The 21,386-nt window shown below is 49.4% G+C and overlaps 1 protein-coding gene and 1 long non-coding RNA gene across 10 annotated transcripts; one reads left to right on the forward strand and one right to left on the reverse strand.

The window, feature by feature from the left end:
• Nucleotides 1–574: 574 nt before the first annotated feature.
• Nucleotides 575–14,512, reverse strand: Tsks (testis specific serine kinase substrate). 9 transcript variants are annotated; one of them, XM_004866884.3, is made up of 12 exons: nucleotides 14,330–14,512; nucleotides 13,299–13,421; nucleotides 12,986–13,214; nucleotides 5,726–5,821; nucleotides 5,467–5,550; nucleotides 5,221–5,304; nucleotides 4,837–5,084; nucleotides 3,837–4,031; nucleotides 2,877–3,050; nucleotides 2,017–2,155; nucleotides 882–1,006; nucleotides 575–752 (listed from the first exon to the last, which is right to left on the reverse strand). In XM_004866884.3, the coding sequence occupies exons 1-12, from the start codon at nucleotides 14,497–14,499 to the stop codon at nucleotides 599–601; spliced, it is 1,821 nt and encodes a 606-aa protein (XP_004866941.1). In that variant the 5' UTR covers nucleotides 14,500–14,512; the 3' UTR covers nucleotides 575–598. The 9 variants fall into 9 exon arrangements, with proteins under 9 accessions (XP_004866941.1, XP_004866946.1, XP_004866943.1 ...); XM_004866889.3 differs by having other exon boundaries at nucleotides 850–1,006; XM_004866886.4 differs by having other exon boundaries at nucleotides 882–1,049.
• Nucleotides 5,230–21,355, forward strand: LOC147821383 (uncharacterized). The gene is made up of 3 exons (XR_015447186.1): nucleotides 5,230–5,321; nucleotides 7,154–14,778; nucleotides 19,193–21,355. It is a non-coding gene; the product is annotated as an uncharacterized LOC147821383 (long non-coding RNA).
• Nucleotides 21,356–21,386: the final 31 nt, after the last annotated feature.

Here is a 21,386-nt window from a genome sequence, read left to right on the forward strand (position 1 = left end):
GACTTCTTCCAAATTCTGCCAGGTGTAGATCAGAGGATGCCCGTCTTCTCCTGGGTCTCCTTCTCCACTTCACTGCTGCAGCTGCCATGGGATCAGGAGCCAGAGCTTCCCTGCACTTGAACTCTTCCTCCTTCTGCAGGAGCTGCACTGTTCAATCTCAGCCCGAGCTTTGTTGTTGGACCTCAGCCTCTGGTTCTTCAGTTTGCAGGCCTCAGACACCTTCTTCGTGGTCTGTTTCTCACCCTGCATGCTGGCCTGAAACTCAGGTGATCCTCCTGCCTCAGCCTCCCAAGTGCTGGGATTACAGGTGTGCACCACCACACTTGGCTTATTTATTTATTTATTTTTTATTTATTGCAGTGCTGGGGGTGGATCCTAGGGCCTTACACATTCTACGTAAGTGCTCTATTCCTCAGTGACACCCCCAGCCCCCTCTTTTTTTTTTGTGACAGTCCCACTAAACCACCCAGGCTAACTCTGAACTTTCGATTCTCCTCCAGAGTAGCTGGGATGACAAGCCTGCGCCACCTAGTCCCGCTCATTCCCCTTCTGTTGGTGCCAGCAAAAAGCCAGGTTTCATGAGAGCAAGAGAGGCTATTTATTGTTTGGGGGCTGGGCTCCCACATTTTGGGGCAGCCCCTCCGCTTCCTTCCCCCATTGTCCCTGTGGAGCCCTCAAGTGGCAGGTTGCTGAGCTGGTCATGGAGGGAGCACATCTTCAGATGGAGATAGTCCAGGGTGGCCACCTTCTCCCTGTAATGACAGCGCAGGGGAGTTGATGCTAGGGGCCTTGGCACCTGGGGGTGGGGGTGGTGGAAGGAGAGGCCAGGCCCCGATCCCAAGACCTCACCCTCCTCCCATGCCCTCTGCCTCCTTCCTCACTCCGGCTTCATCTTGTCTGTCAGGAGCAGATTCTTGGCCCGTAAGGCCTCGTCTTGGGCCAGCCGAAGGGTGGAGCTCAGGGCCTCTGCCCGGATGTGTTTGGCCAAGGCCTGGCGCTCCAGCTCCTGGGGAGAGGAGCGTAGGCACTGCTGGGCTTGCTGGACTGGGCTGGGAGTGGAGGGGGAGCTGGGTTGCAGAGGTCAAGAGGCAGGGTCCCATGGGCCCGCATCCCACGCCAGAGTTTCCCATCACGCCTTGTGCCTGAGCCTGAGCCTGGCCTCCCATAATGCACTGGGCTTCCAAATTCCATCATACACTGATCCTGTGTCTGCTCCAGGAAGCAATAAATTATTAGTATTGTTCTCTTGTGCCATTAACTATCCTGTACGTGATGTGTGATTGCCCCCCACATGATGACCTTTGTGTTCCCATTCACCAGACCACACATCTCCTTGTCTGAGACCAGCATCTCTCACAGAACTAGTCCTTAGTACCCCCTTTGTATCCCACAATGCAACAAGCCCTGCATTTAGCCTGTCATTTGGCCACATCAGTGTTCTGTGCTATCTTGCTTGTCTGTCTCACCCACCACATCTATCCCAATATTTCTTAGGCCAATATCCCATAATACAATGGATCTCCATGTCCCACAATGCAGCAGGACTCACGTTCCAGCAGCCATTGGGCTTCAGTCTATTGTACAATGCCCGAGAAAAGCTATGCTTCCATTTCTCATAATGCAGCTTACTGTGACCTACAGTCACTGGGTCCCCTGTCTAGCCTCAATAGTTCCATAATAATGCAATGTTTCTCTGAAGGTCTACAAAACTCAGGCCCATGTTCCATGACCCTTAAGACTGGTATCTGTATCCATGTCCCACAATGCACCAGATCCAATGTCCTAACATGTTTTTGGTCCAAGTATATTGACCAAATTGCAGAATTATTGGCCTCTGACTCAGTAATCACCAAGCTGCTTGCTTCCTCTCATGCATCAGAGCCAAGCTGATGCCTGCTGCTCAACCCAGCCCTGTCCTTCCTGCCACATGCAGGCAGTACCCTTGTGCCCAGGCTACCTGGCCCCTGCCCTGCCAGAAAAGTAAAGCAGCACATGATAGCCCATGGTCCCTGGTACCAGAATCTTCTTGTGTAGCCTCTGGCAGCTGGGACAGGCAGGAGGCGTCAGGTTTCTCTGCTTCACCTCATCCACTAGTGGGGTCAGCGCTCGCTCCAACAGATGCTGCAGGGACTCCATGGACAATTGCTGTCCCTGGCTGGAATGGGGAGGTCACCGGATGAAAGAGGCTCAGTATCAACCCCATTCCCAACATCCCCCATGCTCACCTGCCAATCTCCACTTGGCTCTGGTCCACTATTCACCCCTTGCAACCTTCCCACTACCCATCAGGTGTCCTTTGGTTCCTCCTTTCAAAGGGCACCAGACAGCCCTTGTTTTCTGAAGGCCATCTAAAGCTGTCATTTAGCTGGGGATAGTGGCACACATTTGTAATCCTAGCCCTATGGGAGGCTGAGGTAGGAAGATCGAAAGTTCAAGCCCAGCCTAGGCAACTTAGCGAGACACTGTCTCAAAATATAAAATAAAAAAAGGTCTGGGGTGTAGCTCAGTGAGAAGTCCTTGGGTTCAATCCCGAGGACCTGCAACAAATTAAGCATGGTATCCCTTTATCCTCCAACGCCTCAATGCCTCACTTTCCCTGCAACACCCTGAGCACTTACTGCCACTGACCACATTCTCACCTTCCCCAGATGTGCCAGAAGTGCACAATGCTCCAAATGGAGCAAGTCTCTCCAGGTCCATAAGACCCTCATCTTACCTTGTGGGTGGGAAGAGCTGTGGCTTTCATAGTGCAGCGGGCCTGGCCGGCCTTCCTTGGATGGGACAGCCTGGCTCCCAGAACACACTCCCCTTCCCTTGCCAATGCCCCATCGCCTTAATGCACTATCCTTAGTGTGACCCAGAATGCTCCCCTGTACCTGGCACAGCGAGCACAGGAGCCTTGGGACGACCGATCCGGGTTCATGGAGTGGTCAGGTACCCTTTGAGAGTTCCGAAACTGCCGCGCCAGCTCCTCCAGAATTGGTTTGACCGGACCCAGCCCCTCCAGTTCGCTCCTCAGGGAAGCCAGAGACACTGCTGAGCGCTCCACCCTGTGGCAGGAGAGCAGCAGGTGCTGCGAGGTCCTGGCAAGGCTTCCCCCGTCCCCAGCGCAGCACTGTGCCTCCGTCACGCCTTCAATATTCTACCTTGCTGGCTTTTCTTTGTTCTTACTGGGAGTTAAACCCGTGGCCTTTGGCCTGAGCTACATCACCAGTGCCCCCTCCCTCCATTTTTATTATTATTTTTTGAGACAGAGTCTCACTAAGTCATTAAATTTCTAGGCCAGGTTGGAACTTGCTGTCGTGTGCCACCGCGCTTGGTCCCTCTCAGTTCTGATTAGAATCTCTGTTTGTATTTAATTTCATTTATTAATTTTTTTTTTTTTGAGACAGTGTCTCGCCATGTAGTCCAGGCTGGCTTCTAACTTGGCAGCGATTCTCCTGCCTCAGCCTTGAGAGTACTGGGATTACAGGCGTGTGCCACCAAGCCCAGCTCCGTTTGTATTTTAATATCTGGACTGCTTTCATCCTGTTCTCTAGTTGGTTTTTCTTAGCTTTCCTGGTGGCCTAGTGGTTAGGATTCGGTGCTCTCTAATTGGCTTTTCTGGACTCCCTTTGTCCCCGCCCCCTTTCTTTTTATTATATGGAACACAGCTCCTCCCTAAATGGCCCCAGCCCCTGCCTTATTGTGTGTGGCACGCCCCTGCCTGCTGTCTAATTGGCGCTCCTATACCTCAGTATGCATCTAGAAGGCGCAGCCCAGCTGACTGGCCCGCCCTTTTCCCTCTAGGCCCCGCCCCCGATGGCCCCACCCCATCTCTCAGGCCCCGCCCTCACAAGGTGCACAGCTGGTCCGCCTGTCTGCGCAGCTCCTGCAGGCTCCGCGCTGTCTGCGTCTGGTCGCATTGCGCGCGCTCCCACTGACCCATGAAGCCGTCGAGCCTTCCGCCCAGACCCCCGAGCAGCCTCAGGGCTTCCTGCACCGCCCCCTCCTCTTGATGCCACCGTGCGGCCAGTGAGGACACCTCCCTCCTGGAGGGGCAGAGAGACGGGACACGTGGGGACTGGGCGTGGTCACGCTGCCATCGACCCCACCCCACTAAGACCGTGGTCCAGGGCTCTGGACACAACTTGTCTCCAAAATCTCTCCTGCCATCCACTTGCGAAAATCTGCGCTCGCCCTCCAGAACTCTGCCTCCATCCCCTTGTCAGCTACCCGCAGCTGACGCCGCTGAGGCGCCACTCCCCTCTGGCCTGTCCGCTCAACTTGGCCCCTTTGGGCCCTGCCCTCTTACAAGTCCCTACCACCTCAATTGCACCAGCCTCAGACTTTCAGCCCAGTGGCCATACTCAAAAATTACTTCTTCGAGGGGCTGGGGATTTAGCTCAGTGGTTGTGCCGCCTGGCTCACAAGCGCAAGGTCCTGAGTTCGAACCCCGGTACCAAAAAAAAAAAATTACTTCCTGCCCGGTCACTACTGCCACAGCATTCCCTCTTGGGCTCTTCAAGACCCTACCATTAGGCCCAACCCCAGGATTTTCCTTCTCCAACATCTAGGTCCCGCCCACCTCAGCCCAAGTGTCTACCCTCAGGCCCCTCAAGTATCTCCCCTGGCCCCACCCACCGCAACTCCTCCAGGCTCCACCCCAGACCCTGCCCACCTCAGCTCCAACTCGCACTCCTAGGATCCGCCTATCTCAGCTCGAAGGGCTGCACCCTAGGCCCCGCCTCCTCCAGCCCGAAAGCTGCGCCTCCTGGGCTCACATCCGCCCTCGAGACTCCACCGCTCAGGCGGAGTTCACCTCCACTGAAGAATCTACTCCTAGGCCCCGCCTACCTCAGGTCCTCCAGGCTGGCTGAGACCTTCTGCAGCTCCTGCTCGCTCGTGTGGGGCGTTTCTCCCGCCCCGGGCCCAGTTCCACAGCCGCCTGGGGCCGTGCTTCGTAACCTTGCGGCCTCTTCGGGGTTTCCTGAGAGGCCGGAGTGGGAGAGGCTGGCCTCCAGCTTCTGCTCCAGCTCCTGCATCTCGACCTCCTGCCTCGGCGTCTCGTCCTGCAGTTCCTGCTGGAGGTATCGCAGCTTCTCCTTGGGCAGGGGAGAAGCGCGGGTCACAGCGTCCAACCTCTTCCTCCCGCAACCCTTCCACCACCAGAGCCGCCCCAGGGACCCCGAGATTGGGCCACGGTACCTCAAATCTCTGGCAGTCCACCCCCATCTTTACCTCCAACAGGGCTGAGTTCTGCTTCAAGACGTTCGTTTTGATTTCAGCATCCTCCACCGAGCGGGTCACCTTCTTGCAGTTCTCCTGGGTCAGGACACCAGGTGGGGTCCCTGCCTTCCCATTCCAGCTCCGCCTCGAGACCCTTAGCCTCTGGTTTCCGCTAGGCTGTCGGGAGCTTCCCTCCATCTCCCCACCCCCACTCCTCCCTGGCCTTTTCTGTCCCCCTCGCCTGCCCCAGCCTCTCACCTTGAGTTGGCTACAGTACCCCTCCAGCTCCTCCGCCTCCTGCCGCCTTCTCTCTAGATTCTCGCTCAGCAGGGAACATTCGCTCTGGAGCAGGGACAGGCCATGGGGAGGGGGTATGGGCCTGGGGGGCCCCTTTCCCTTCTGAGCCTCAGCTCCCCAGTGGGGCTATGGATGCACCGAATAGGAAGCAGGCTCTATGCAAGGGGAACAGCTAAGCTGGAGGAAGAGGAAGTGTTGAGGGGGGAGGGGGTCCTCACACCTGCAGGGTCTGCACGTGCTGGTTTACCCAGCTGGTCTTTTCCTTCAAGCTGATGACAGAGTCCTTGGCATGGACTAGTCCACTGTTGAGCCCACTCTGGGGAAGAAAGGGAGACAGTTGGTTCAGCAGGGTGTGTTGACAAATCCCAGAACCAAGAAAGACCTCGATTTTGCCCTACAATGATGTGTGGTTTGGCCAGCAGTGGGACCTCTGGTTCGTAGTGATCCTTTGTACCACCTAGGGGTGGACCCATTTCCTTCATGGTGTGGTGAGAGGAAAGTAAGCAGTGGGACCCAGAAGGGAGTAGGGAGTGAGGCCGGGTGCTCAGCCATGCAGGGGACAAAGGTAAAGGGTCCCAGGCAAACACAGATGAATGCCCTTGGGATGGACCTAGAAAGATGAGCTGGGCACTCTACCTGGGCACTGGAGGATGATAAGGGAGCTCCTTGAAAGATAAGCACACTCACTTCACCATCAAGCCAAGCTCACATAGGTCTTTTATTTATTCCTCACATTCAAACCTCCTGAAGTTATTTGGCCTATTTAGCAAGTAGGGTTAAAAGGGGGGGACATTGCTTGTACTCCCCAGGACACAGCACATGAGATGGTCTTATGAGGATTTAAACTCAGAACTTTATTTTAAACCATGACTCCATATGGCCCTGATCATCATTACATGTGTGTGAGTGTTTTACTGGGGATTGAACCCAGGGCTTTCACACTGAGCTATATCCCCAGCTTTTTTATTTTTATTTTTTATATTTATTTATTTAATTTTTTGGTACTGGGGATCGAACTCGGGTCCTTGTGCTTTCAAGGCAGGCAGTGGAACCACTGTGCTAAATCCCTGGCCCTTTTATTTTTTATTCTGGTGAATCACTAAGTTGCCTAGGATGGGTTCAACCTTGTGATCCTCCTGCCTCAGCCTCCCAGACTGCTGGGATTACAGGCATGTGCCATCATGCCTAGTTTATCACCATAAACTGCTTTGTGCCTCCTGGAAATGTGTGGTTCCAAAGGGATGTATATGCCAGAATCTATTCTCCTTGCTTCCACACTTACAGAGACTTTAGCTTTCCACATGACTATGCAACAACCAGGGACTACATTTCCAGGTTCCCTTGAAGCTATATGTGACCATGTGATTGTTTCCAGCCAATGGGAGTAAGAGGGCTAGAATGTCTGTACTAGATGATGTGTTGGAAGAATATGCATGGCTCCCTCTCCTTTTTTTTTTTTTTTCCTCTCCTTTTTTTTTTCTTCTTCATGGATGGAAGGTGACAGGGAAAACAACAGCCTAAAAATGGGAAAGCAACCAGAACACAGAAGCCTGCTTCATCTGAAGAGGAATGCTGCTATATCTTTTGAGACTTTTGTGTGAAAAATAAGCTATGTTGCTTACACCAGTTACTTTGGTTTCTTTCACAGTTCCCAGTGTAATACACAAAGAGAAAGAACAAGTTTTCTCCCTTGTGAGATGAAGACAACAGTACATTTCTAGCATGATTGCTCTGGAGAACAGGTGTGATAAGAAATATTGTATGTGGGTGATGAAACAAAATGGCGCAGTAAGAAACTCCAAAGTTCCACACCTTCATAAAGACAATGAAAAAAAAAAACAACCCATGAGAATCAGCTTTTCACAACCCCAGAAATTAACCAAAGGTTTGCAGCAACTCAGTGAGTATTTATTCAAGGAAAAAAAAAGTGACTCAATAGAAACTGCAAGATCTGTGGAGTTTCAACTTACCCTAGGCCAGTGGTGGCGAACCTACGTATGGCATGCATGCTGCAGTGGGCTGTTTGTTAGCATTGAAAGCTCTAAAAGGTTTGCCATCACTGCCCCTAGGCTCTTGTTCAGCAGTAACCTTGGAGAATAACAGCCCACATTCCTCCTACTAGAAGAAGCAAAACACAGCTAAAGCTCTTCTAAAGCCTTGTTCCCAGAGAGGTAGAATATGCATGTTAGATGCTTCCTTGAACCTCAACACAAAAATATTTCTCTTTCTTTTGCTTGACTCAGTATTTGGCTATTAGCTGCTTTTCTAACAGGGAAAGGATATGTTTGTCAAAAAGATCAAGACAGGTTGGGTACTGTGATGTACGCCTGTGAGCCCAGCACTCTGGGAGGCTGAGGCAGGAGGATTCCTGAGAGTTCCAGGCCAGCCTAGGGTGCATAGCGAGTTCAAGGTCAGCCTGCACTACGAAGTGAGACCCTGTCTCAAACTGGAGAGACTGGAGGCAGGGAAGCCAGGGAGGAGGCTGGGGGAAGTCCAGGGAGAGAGGGGGGGGTGCTGGGCACAGCTCTTTTCTCAACTGCCCCACGCCACATCTCTGAGTCTCCTCCTCAGCGCTGCTGCAGGTCCAAGACTGCTGTGCTAAGTTACCGTATTTGTTGGCATGCAGTTGTTCACAGTATTCCTTGCCATCTGTTTTCCCCCATAAAGTAGTAATGTTCCTTTTTCCTCCTGATTATAGTAGTTTCAGTAATTTTTTTTTTGGTTTGAGACAGGGTCTTGTTACATCGTTTAGGCTGGCCTTGAACCACTGAGCTAAATCCCCAGCCCTTTTTTGGTTTTTTTTGGACCAGGATTGAACTCCCTATTTTGAAGCTCTGTTAGGTTCTTCTTTTTTTCGTACCAGGAAGCGAACTCAGGACCTTGTGCTTGCCAGGCAGGCATGGTGCCACTGAGCTACATCCTCAGCCCTTGGTTCTAACATTTTTATAAATGTAACATCTTCCTTAGGTTTTTTTTTTTTTTTTTTAGGTACTAAGGGCCAAGCCCAGGGATGCTCTACCACTGAGCTATATCCTCATCCTTTTACTTTATTTTCTCTTGAGACAGAGCTTGCTAAGTTGCCCAGACTGGCCTCAATTTTTTTTTTTTAGACAGGGCCTCACTATGTAATCCAGGCTGGCCTTGAAGTCAAGGCAATCCTCCTGCCTCAGCCTCCCAAGTGCTGGGGTTTAGGCATGCATCACCATGCCCAGCGGCTTTTTTTGTTTTGGTTTGCTTTTTTGAGACTCTTATGAACTAATTCTACAAAGTCTGTTATTGTGCACTGCAGTTTGTTCTGTCCTCTTAGTAGTTAGCTAATGATTGGAGAGAGATTTCTGAATTTAGAGGGACAGCAGCAATCTTATTGTTTTTGCCAAGGGGCTCTGTGTAGGCTGGGGCACATGGTCTGCACTTAGCCTTGGTCCTCACTTCCTGCTTCCGCAAGAGCTTCCGGGTCAGGGGTGAAAGTTTAGGGCCTTCTCAGAACTTTTCTGAGCATGTGCACAGATTCAGGCATCCCAGTAGCTCTCTATTCTTCCAGGAATATGCTGCGCCATTTCAGATCCCCTGCAGTCACCTTCATCAGATTTTCCTCTTAAACTTTTGGATAATACATTCATTACCTCAACTTTTTCTATTTGTGTGATACTGGGGATTGTACCCAGGGTCTTCACATTGAGCTGTGTATCCTCAGCCCAGCCCTTTCTCTCTCTCTCTCTCTCTCTCTCTCTCTCTCTCTCTCTCTCTCTCTCTCTCTCTCCCCAATACAGAATCTTGCTATGTAGTCCAGGTTAGCCTGTAACTCTTGGTGATCCTCCTGCCTCAGGGTCACAGAGTGTTGAGATTACACCTTGTGCCACCACAGCAGGCTGCTGTTTTCATCTTTAAACTGGTCATTATACCAGGTCCCTTCTAGAATTTCTAAGAAGGGAAAATGAGACCCTTCTGTAGAGATGCAGCCCCTGGCACACAGTGGGAGCTCAGTAAATGGGGAGAGAGCTCAGCTCCCAAGTTGCTCCTCCCTCTCCCCTGAACCTGCACTGGCTCCCCATTACCCCAGAACTGTGCGGCCAGCACCCTCCTCCTCCAGCCTCATCTCTATAGTAGTTTTGGAAGTATGGGCATTTTCTCTATATTGATTCTTCCTACCCAGGAACAAGGGATATCTTTCCATTTTCTTATATCCTCTTTGATCTCCTGTTTCAGAGTGCTATAGTTTTCAGTGTAGAGGTCTTTTGCTTCCTTTGTTAGGTTGATTCCTAGATATTTCATTTTTTGGATGCTATTGTATTTTTCTTTTTTTTTTGGTACCGGGGATCGAACTTGGCTCCCTGCACTTGAGCAGCGGGCTGTGAAACCACTGAGCTAAATCCCCGGCTAGATGCTATTGTAAAAGGAACTGTTTCCCTAATTTCTCTCTCAATGAGTCTGCTATTTGTGTATAAGAAGGCTATTGTTTTTTGAGTGTTGATCTTGTATCCAGCTACTCTACTGAATCTGTCAATTAGGTCTAGAAGTCTATTGGCAGAGTTTTTTGGATCTTCTGTGTAAATTATCATATCATCAGCAAATAATGACAGTTTCACTTCTTCCTTTCCTATCTTTATTCCTTTTATTTCTTTCTCTTGTCTAATTGCTATGGCTAATGTTTCCAGAACTATATTGAACAGGAGTGGTGATAGTGGGCATCCTTGCCTTGTTCCTGATTTTAGCATGAAAGTTTTCAGTTTTTGACCATTTAGTATGATGTTGGGTGTTGGTTTTTCATAGCCTTAATCAGGTTGAAATAAAGACCTTCTATTCCAATTTTCTGTAGCGCTTTTATCATGAATGGGTGTTGGATTTTGTCAAATGCCTTTTTCTGCATCTATTGAGATGACCATATGGTTTTTGTCCTTGACTCTGTTAATATAGTGTATTACATTTATTGATTTACAGATGTTGAACCATCCTTGCGTCCCTGGGATAAATCTGACTTGGTCAGGGTGTATGATCTTCTTGATGACCCTCTGTATTCTGTTTGCCAGTATCTTGTTGAGGATTTTGCATCTATGTTCATTAGGGAGATTGGCCTGTATTTCTCTTTTTGGGTTGGGTCTTTCCCTGGTTTTGGAACCAAAGTCACACTTGCTTCCAGGAAAGAATTTGGAAGCCTTGCTTCCCTTTCAATTTCCTTGATGAGTTTAGAGAGTAATGGCGATAGTTCTTCTTTAAATGTTTTGTAGAATTCAGAAGTGAACCCATTGGGACCTGGGCTTTTCTTTGTTGGTAAGGTTTTTATTACATTTTCAATTTCACTCATTGTAATTGGGGTGTTTAGAATTTCTATATCTTCTTCATTTAACTTTGGCAATTTGTATGTATCTAGGGAGCTGTCCATTTCTTCTGCTTTCCATTTTATTAGAGTACAGATTCTCGAAGTAGGTATTGATGATCCTCTGGATTTCTGCTGGATCTGTTGTGGCTTCACCTTTTTCATTCTTTTTTTTTTTTTTTTTTTTTTTTTTTGGTACTGGGGATCGAACTCGGGTCCTTGTGCTTGCACAGCAGGCGGCGAAACCACTGAGCTAAATCCCTGGCCCCAATTCAATTTACTTAGACATGTCCTAGCATGTGATCTATTTTGGAGAATGACCCGTGTGCAGCTGAAAAGAATGTGTATTCTGATTTTGTGGGGTGGAACACTCTGTAAACGTCTATTAAGTCCATTTGTTCAATAGCTTGGTTCAGTTCTAGAATTTCATTGTTAATTTTTTTTCTAGATGATCTGTCTATTTGGGATAGTGGGGTATTGAGGTCCCCCACTACAATTATGTTATTGTCTATTTGGTTTTTCATGTCCATTAATATTTGTTTTGTATAGTTGAGGGCATTCGTATTTGGTGCCTATATATTTAGGATTGTCATCTCTTCCTCTTGGATTGTTCCCTTCACAAGGATGTAGTGACCATCTTTGTCTCCTTAATTAGTTTTGGTTTGAAATCTATTTTGTCTGCAAATAAGATTGCTATGCCTGCTTTTTTCTGGGTTCCTGTCATGTGGAGGACTGTTTTCCATCCTTTTACTTTCAGTTTATGAATTTCCTTTTGAGTTAGGTGTGTTTCTTGTATACAGCATATTGCTGGGTTTTCCTTCTTAATCCATTCTGTCAGTCTGTTTCTTATGATTGGTGAACTGAGGCCATTAATGTTGATAGTTATAATGGAGAGATATTGACTCATTCTTGCCATGATGTTTCATTGTTGTTGGCTCTTTTATTTCTTATTTTTCCCCCTTTCCCTTTAGTTTCTTACCTTTCCTGGTGTCTTCCCTCTGTTGGCCCTCATGGAGTTGTGACCTTCATTGTCTTTTTCTAGGATATTGCATAAAATTATTTGGAGTGCTGGTTTGGTGTTCATGACATTTCTCAGGTGTTCTTTGTTGTGAAAGTATCTAATTTCCCCATCGATTTTGAAAGATAATTTTGCCAGATACAACAGTCTAGGTTGGAAGTTATTTTCTTTTAGGGCTTGAATACTTCACTCCAGGCTCTCCTTGATTTGAGGGTTTGTGTTGAGAAATCTGCTGTGATTCTGATGGGCTTTCCTTTGTAGGTGATTTGTTTCTTTTCTCTAACTGCCTGTAGAATTTTGTTCTTCTGTTGGGTTTCTCCTCCAGCCTCATCTCCTAAACCAAACTGCAGCCAAAGGACTAAGCTGAAGTCACCTCTTTCCCGGGCTGTCTTCAGCCCTGTCCATTCCTGCACGCTGTCCCTGGTACTTGGGACACCTTGGCCTGTCTTCTCACGGGGAGATCGCCTTGGCTTCAAGATCCAGCTGTCCCTCTTATGGACAACCTTCCTCGACCACAGCAGGCGATGGCCAAGACCTCTCTCTCCAGGGTTCCCACAGTGACCCCTACTGTCCCACCAGGGTCACCACCCCCAGTCCCCACCAGCTTGGCTCTGCTACTTTGTTTTGAGACAAGGTCTCACTGTGTAGCCCAGGCTGGCCCCGAACTCTCAGTAATCTTCCTGCCTCAGGGCCGGGGATTTAGCTCAGTGGTTTTGCCGCCTGCTGTGCAAGCGCAAGGACCCGAGTTCCATCCCCGGTACCAAAAAACAAAACAAAAAATCTTCCTGCCTCAGTCTCCCCAGTGCTGAGATTACAGGCACATGCCACCACGCCCGGCTATTAGCTTTACTTATTATTTATATTTTCATATATATATATGTATTTGCAGTACGGTATTGAACCAAAGGCTTTCGCACTGAGCCACATCTCCAGCTCTTTTTAAATTTTTCCTTTTTCTGGTACGGCCTCGCTCAGTAACTAAATGGCTCAGGCTTGGCTCAAACACGTGATCCTCCTGCCTCAGCCTCCCAGAGTGCTGGCATGACAGGTATGGACTGCCACGCTGGGCTCGCAGGGGGACACTTAGGACTTTCTTGTTCCAAGTCCACAGCCCTCCCTGCCCCTCTTGCAGATGTGCCTGTCCTTACCAGAAGTTCCTTGATGTCCGGGTCATCCGCAGCCCAGGGTGGGGCGGGGGCAGCCGGGGGGCCAGGCAGCTCCAGCGGGCCGCTGTCTTCCGTGATGCAGTTGGTGCCGGAGGAGTCCCAGGGCTCCACAGCGGCGGCCAGGTTGAGCAGGGACACGTTGGTGCAGCCCGAGGACCGTCTGAGGTTGAGACACCAGTCCACTGGCTCGTGTGGCGTCCGCGGCTCCACGCTGGGGAGGCGACAGCGCAAATGGAGGGCGCCGCCCACCCGCCTGCCTCCCGCCCCTGGCCCGCGCCCTGGGACCCGGCCTCACAGCCCACTTTCTTCATTCTCGCCTTCCCCCAGGTCCGCTATCTTCTCTCTCTTCAGCCCCTGCTGCCTTTCTTCTGCCTCTTCAGTCCCCGCTTCCTGCTTTCTTCTGCCTTCACTGGTCTCCCTGTAAAGGTTAAAATGGACCTTTACAAATGAGGATTGGAGCCCGTTGTGGTGGCTTACGCCTGTAATCTCAACACTCAGGAGGCTGAGGCAGGAAGATCTTGAGTTTGAGGCCAGCTTGGACTACATAGCAGAAACTTGTCCCAAAGAAACAAAACAGAGGGGGGATTTTTTTTTTTTTTTTTTTTTTTTGTTAAGAAATGAGCTGTTTCTTCAGCTTCCTCATGGTCAGAGTTTAAATTCCACCCCAGCCCTGGCTCCAAGCAGATTGTAACACTTTCAGCACCCGGGTCACAGCTTGGCTAACTCTCTGTCTGCCTGGTTCCTGGTGTGGGTTCCGTGTGCCTGCACCCTGGAGACAGGGTCTCTGTGTTCCCTTGGGGAGAGGAGGACCAGCCAACCCCCCAATTTGGCCAAATAAACTCATTTTTCCTTTTTTGGAGCCTGGGATTGAACCCAGGGTCTTCTCCCTGAGGTATATCCCCAGCCTTTTCAGGTTTTTTTTTTTGAGACAGGGTCTTGCTAAGCTCCTCAGTTGCCCAAGCTGGGCTCAAACTTATGACCCTCCTGCCTCAGCCTCCCAGCGTGCTGGATTACAGGGGAGTCTCTGTACCCAGGGCTCTTGTCCTACTCTTAGTGGGATGCGGGCAAATGAACCCACTACCCAAACCCTGAGAGCCAGGGCTGGATTCATGCCTGACCCCAGCCCTGCTTTGACATTAAGTTGTCCCCTGACTTTTCTCCCTCCCTCTGGCCACCACCTTCCTCTCTGCTTCCAGCTCCTTCCCACAGTCCTCTCTCCTTCCTGTCTTCCTCCCTCCCTTCTACCAGCACCCCGGTGGCACTCGGGCTGTGCAGGACCTTGAGTGCTGGCCCAAGGACCACTGTGACATAGTGTGACAGACCTACCTGTGGAACGACACAGCCTTCTTTTTCTTCCTGACTCCCTTGGCTGGGCCGGTCATGCTCCCGGGAGCCTCGGGGCCCAGCTGGATCCTCCTCTCGACCCTGGCAGGGGTGTCCCCAGCCTGATGGAACTCCTTGGACTGCCAGATGGTCTTCACGACCACACTTGCCATGCTGGGGAGCTGCTCCCCCGGGGAGACTCACCACCTACTGACACTGACTTGGGGGTCCCCTTTGCTTCTGCTCACCTCACAAAGGACCCAACTACTGGGCCCCAGCAGGGGGCACCAGGGAGGGAAAGGTGGCCCAGGGCCTCCCTGGGGCCAGAGTGGACTCTTCCAGCCCAGGATTCTAGTTCCACAACTCGGACACCTCATTCAAACCCAGAGCCTACATCTGCCAACTCCAAGCCGGCTCTACATTCTGCTTCCCATTGGACCAGGGCAGCAGAGGTGAGGACTAACCAACTTGATCCTGGATGATGATAACACTCAGGGAGAGAAGTGAGCAGCCAGACCCTTCAAGTACTGGCATTCAGCCCAATAGTCCACTTGAACCCCTGCCCGATGGCCTGCATCCAGCAGAGACCAGAGGGCCGACTGCTCTTCCCACCTCCCAGTGTGAGCAAGGACACACCTTGGCTTGGACGACAGCCACGGTTGGGGGTGCAGGGACAGGGGCCTCTGGTGCAGGGAGAGCACACTTAAAACCCACAGGCCCTCAAGCCAGGTGGAGTGGAGTATAACTGGCTGGATTCCAAGACTGCAGATCCTGGAAAGAAACCACTCATTCAAAAGCACATAGGAATTTTTTTCTTTGACTCAATTTGTAAAATTTTTAAATTTTTTTTTTTTTTTTTGGTACCAGGGATCGAACTCGGGTCCTTGCGCTTGCACAGCAGGCGACGAAACCACTGAGCTAAATCCCCGGCCCATTTAAAAATTTTTAATTATTTTTCTCCTGTCTTCATCTTTTTTTTCCTTGGGGAATAGAATTTTTTTCTCTCTTTTTTGTCTTGTTTTCTCATTGGTTTCTTTTATTTTTCCTCTGCCTTCTTATCTTTGTACTGTTTTTCTTTTTTTTTTTCAGTACCGGGGATCGAACTTGGGACCTTGTATTTGCAAGGCAGGTGGCAGAAACACTGAGCTGAATCCCCGGCCCGGTACTGTTTTTCTTTTCTTTCTTTTTAAAAATTTTTTGGTACCGGGGATTGAACTCGGGTCCTTGGGCTTGCATAGCAGGGGGTGAAACCTCTGAGCTAAATCCCTGGCCCTGTACTGTTTTTCTTTTGGGGGCTGGCCTTGAATTTGCTGCAATTCCCCTGCCTCAGCTTCCTGACTGCTGAGATTACAGGTATGCGCTGCCTCACCCAGCCTTGGACTATTTTACTTTCTTCTTTTTTCTTGTTCATTCTTTTCTGAAACTGTTTTTATTTAATTTGTTTGTTTATTTATTCATTTATTTTTGAGGCAGGGTCTAGCTATGCAGCCCAGGCTGGCCTCGAACTCATGGTGATTCTCCTGGCTCAGCCTCCAGATTGCTGGGACTACAGGCACATGCAACTATTTTTAAATGTGATTAATTTTCTTTATCACACTTTTCTCTCTTCTCATATCCTACTGAACAAATTTTCAATTTTTTTCTCACTCTTCAGTTGCCCACTCCCTCTACATTTCCTGTTTTTAAAATCTCTCTAGATATCTAACTTTAGACTATTATTGTTGAATACTGTTTTATTGTTAGTGGAGGTAAAGTTGTTCAATTTAGTAGATACAGGAACCTCAGTTCACAAATGTAATTTGTTCTACAATTTTGGAAAGCATGGCCATGTTTGTTTGTGTGGGAAACATGGCTGCAGTTGTGTTTGTTTGTTTGTTTTGGTACTGCAGATCAAACTTGGGGCCTTGGCAGCAGAACCACTGAGTTAAATCCCCCGCCTGTTTTTAAAAAATTTTTTGGTGCTGGGGATGGAACTCAGGACCTCGTGCTTGCCAGGCAGGTGCTGTGCCACTGAGCTAAATACCTGGTCCCACTGCAGTTGTGTTTGTCAGATGGTCCAGAGTTTGCAAACAAAAACAAAATTTTGCCAAACACTTCTGTTTGTGAACCAATTTGTTTGCAAATAAAAGCGTTCATAAAGGAGGGGAGGGAATTGGGGGAAAAAGAAGAAGCAAATTATATTATGTGCAGGTGCAAATTCCCTATGATGAACATGATCATTATGTATAAGTGTACCAATAAAATCAAATTTTAAAAAATAACCACATTTTTAAAAATACTCTAATTATATATATATATGTATATATATATATGTATATGTATATATATGGAAGAGTTTCAAACCTTTTGGTATGTGAAAGATTTAATATGATTTGTATTTCCTTCCTAAATATTTGAATAAATTCCCCATGAAGTTAAAAAAACAAAAACTGTTCATGAACCAAGGTACCACTGTATTTACTGTAGGCCAATATTTGTTTTGTCTTAACTTTCATACTGTAATTATAGATCTCTTTTCTATGGTGAAGACTGGAACATTATGAGTCCTTAGAGTTTGTGGATATCCAGTTTGTCTTTGATGGAACTGTTGCTGATTTTGTTACTGTAGCCCAGATGACACAGTTGTTGCTAGTAATTGGTTTCCTTGGGATGCCAAGGTTTGGGTTGTCCTGGGGCCATTAACGATTCTGCAGCCGACATCTGGCGCACCAGGGCAACCCAAGGAAATGGAAGTAGGTGGATCTCTGGATGGAGGCAAAGGCAAATAGTCACCCACATCCAGAAGTGTCACTGAAAAGTAGATATTAACTAAAGAGCTCTCCATACTAGCAATGAAGCTTGCTACTACAATCATCCCACAAGCCTCAGCACGATACATAAACCAACCAACCAAACAAAAAACAGAAACATGAGAAAAAAGGCAACAAAAACTCCCCGCTCCCCCAAAGCTGATCCATGGGGCACGAAGGGAGGAAACTAAAAGTCACACAGTGGAATTATTCAAAGGGTTAACAAAGGAAATAACAAACCAGATCAATAAGGTGCTTGGCAAACTCACAGGAGATATAAGTAAGCAGAAAATGGGCCCAATAAACAAAATGGTCAGTGAGTCTACAGAAGAAATAACAGAAAGCTAGCAGAACTAAACAAAATGCTGCAAAACATGAATAAGCAGCATAGAGCCGGGCACGGTGGCACATGCCTGTGATCCCAGCACTTGGAGGCTGAGGGAGGAGGATCGCCACAAGTCTGAGGCCAGCATGGGCTATGTAGTGAGTTCAAGGCTACCCTGAATTACAGAGCAAGAAAAAAAAAGTGTTTTTTTTTTTAAAAAAAATAAATGAAAACTTACTTTTTTTGAGTGTTTATTTTTAAAAAAGGTTTTTGAGACAGGTCTTGCTAAACTGCTAAGCTGCCCAAGCTGGATTTGAACTTGTGATCCTCCTGCCTCAGCCTCCTGAGTCTGGGTCTGCATTTCATTTTTACACCTTTTCTTCTCTTTTAACCATCATGAAGTTGAGAAGTTGTACTCTGAGTCACCTGTGATTGGACCCTTCGGTGCTGGATGGTGTGTGGGGGGAGGGCGGGAGGGGCTTTTCCATCTCACCTCAGCCTGGCCCTGCTGACGGACCGGAGAGAGGCAGCCAGCAGGGAGGGGCAGGCGCAGGTATGAGGGGCTCAGTGGTGCAGAGGAGGTCGAGTCAGGGGAGGGAGGCCTGGGTGGACAGTGACAGCCAAAAGCTGGGGAAGGACACAGCTGACTGCTGTGTCTACAGGATTCTGGCTTCGTGTGAGAAGGACGGTGGGAGACCCTGAGGGACGCAGGCAACATCGCAGGGAGTCCCCACAGGACGCAGGCTGGAGGTGACAGTGACAGTGCTAGTGGTGGCACAGGTGGAGGTGCTGGTGATGGAGGGAGGCGGCCAGCTTTGGGATGCACTCTGGCTCTGGGGTGGGGCCAGGGGCAGGTGGGTTGCGGCCAAGTGCCTGCATCACCATTGGAAGATGGGGGAGGGACCTGCTGCTTTAGCTGGGAAGAGTTGATCTCCTTGGTCAGAGTCTTAGAAACCAATGGTGGTTGGGCCAGGGATCCTGCTCGGTGGTGCCACCCCCTGCCTCGCAAGCTCAAGGTCCCGTGTTTGATCCCCAGTACCAAAAATAATTTAACACCCTGGGCTGGAGATTTAGCTCAGTGGCACCGCACCTGCCTCGAAAGCACGAGGTCCTGAGTTGGATCCCCAGTACTGCAATAAATAAATAAATAAATAAAAATAAATGTTGTGGGTCTTGGGTATTTTTTTAAAAAAGAAATCACTGGTGATTCACCTCATGATCCCCTGGAGGGGCTCCCGACATTCTGTCTTGACACTAGTGTTACTGCATGCCTGCACGGGGAGGCTGAGGCAGGAGGATCCAAAGTTCAAACCCTGCCTGGGTAATTTGTCCATTTATTGAGACCTTGTCTCAAACAAACAATCTAGAAAAGACTTGCCCAAACCTCATTTTTTCGGTTTTTTGGAGACAGGGTCTCAGTATGTAGTTCCAGGCTGCACTATGTGGCGTAGAGGAGGCTGAATCAGGGAGAGAGCCAGGAAGGAGTCCACATTTAAGAGAATCAGATGAGATTTGGTCAAGCTGGGCAGAGTGGCACACACCTGTCATCCTAGTGCTTAGGAGGCTGAGACAGGAGGATCGCTGGGAGCTCCAGGCCAGCCTGGACTACATAGGGAGACCCGGTCTCAAAAATTAAAATAAAAATAAAAAACAATGGTTGACTTAATGATTTTCTGACTTTACTGTGGTGGGAAACTGATACTCATTCAGTAGAAAATGTATTTGGAAGTTTGAATTTGGATCTTTTCCCAGGCATGGAACCCTCTCTCCTGATGCTGCGCAGGTGGGCCCCAGCCAACCTGGTGACCATGAGGGACACTACCGGGACTCTACCAGGTGCGGGGTGTTCATTCTGACGGCCTGTAGGTCACGTGTATTTGACGCATTTTGATTGGGACTTCACCGAATTGTAAGTAGGGGCATCTGTGGTACAAAACCTAATGAAATCCACCCGCTTCATTTTACGTTTTTAATTAATTATTATTACTATTTTTTGAGACAGGGTCTCGCTGTGTAGCTCAGGCCGGCCTCAAACTCACAGTGATCCTCCTGCCTCAGCGTCCCCAGTGCTGGGATTATGGGCTTGCGCCACCACACTAGCCCCAAGAAACACACTTTTCCTTTTCTTGCTATACTGGCGGTTCCTCCTTTACACCCCTCCAAGAGGACAAGTTCGAGCCCCACTGCTCCTATAGACCCTGTCCTCAGAAAAAGTGCCACCCTCCAATTCCTGGACTCCTCTAAATTCCTGGGACGCTCCATGTACCCTTACAGGAAAGACTACATCAATCCTGGAACCAGTGCTTTTGTTTCCTCAGTTTGTAACGGGTTTGGGACAGACGCCCTCCCCTCATATTAGAAATGGACTCTTCCTGCACTAAAACAGCTGAGCTACGTTCGTCCACCTCGAATCCAGAATGGACTTTCCCAACCCCTTTCCTGGACACCCAAATGGACGGGCCCATAGACTCTGAAAGGTGGGCGCTCCGCCTGCCTGCCGTCCCCCCCGGACATAGTGGGTCCTCCCAAGGCCCAGGACATACCCCCACGCTCATTCCACAAATACTTGACTTCTGAGGTTAGAGAAGGGTAGTGAAGTGGAATCTGGTTCCTCGAGGTGGCAGAAATGGACTCTTCCAGTTCCCTTTGCCCCAAATTTCTCAATAGCCTGGGGCGTTGGGAGTTCTGGTGGCTTCGCTTTCCAGTCCCCGAGGAGCCCCTGGGGAGCTGGAGGTGGAAGGAGTGGGGCCGAGCCTAAGCAAATTTACCCCTTCCTTCCAGGAAGCTTGTCAGTCCCGGGTTCCATCCTCGTCTGGGAGGGGTTCAGAGTCTCGTAGAGGACAGAATCAATTTTTTGGTTTTGGAGACAAGGTCTCACTATGTAGTCCAGGCTGGCCTCGAACTCTTTATGTAGCCCAGCATGGCCTCAAACTCTCGGCGATCCTCCTGCCTCGGCCTCCCGAGTGCTGGGAATATAGGCGGAATCAATGGGGGGGGGGTACCGAGGAATCGAACTCTGGACCTTGCGCTCGCGAGGCAGGCGCTGGAACCACTGAGCTAAATCCCCGGCCCTCAGGCGGAATAAAAATTTTTTTTTAAGGCGGAATCAATTTTGACTTGATATCCGCTAGACTGGAGGTTATCTGAGCTACTGAGTGGTTGAGATATTTTTTTTTTCTTTGAGAGATTTTTTTTTTAAAGTCCACGTATGGAGAAAAGTGGCCAAAATATAAATTCCGATTCCAACACCGCAGAGCTGTGTGGCCTTCGATGAGTCATTTAGCCTCTTTGGACCTCCGTTTTAACATCCGCTTAATGGGGCCAGCCTTAAATTACTGTTTTTCTCCTCTGGGATTCTAGGGTTTCCGGCGAGTCAAGACGCGCCGGTTAGGGAAACGGGGGAGGGGGCGGGAAGGCTTCCTGGAAAAGGATTTAGGGAGTCCGGAGTGGGAGGGGTGGGGGTAGAGGGAGAAAAGGAACAGAGAAGCGCCTGCGCAGTAGGCGCCTCACGATCTCTCGCCCCGCCCAGGGGCTTTTCTGCAGTAGGGAATTGCAGGCGTCGCTCCACCTATCCCAGCCCAGCCGAGTGACACCCCCCACCTTCTCCTTCCCTCTGTACGGATCATCGCCTTCCGCCCTCCCCCACAACCGCCCAATCGAGGGCGGAAGTAGGACAAATCCGGCGAATCTGCGAAGCCTGAGGGGAAGATCTGCCTTCCTATTGGCTATTTTTAACATCAGTCCCGCCTCCTCAGGCCAGTTGTCCTGGCTTTCTTCACGACCCTCCCTCCAATCTTGGAGAAGAGGCCAGGTCCAATCAACGTTGGTCTAGGCCGCGCCGAGAGGGTGGTCCCAGGGTGCTCAATAGAACCCCGCCCCCCCTCGAACGGAAATAGCTGGGTACTGGACCAATCATAACGTTGTGTCTTTGCCTTGTGACCAATGA

Source organism: Heterocephalus glaber, unplaced genomic scaffold (assembly GCF_053883595.1).
Source record: "Heterocephalus glaber isolate CG9 unplaced genomic scaffold, H.glaber_assembly_v1.0 deba00001744, whole genome shotgun sequence".
Taxonomy (NCBI): Eukaryota; Metazoa; Chordata; class Mammalia; order Rodentia; family Bathyergidae; genus Heterocephalus; species Heterocephalus glaber.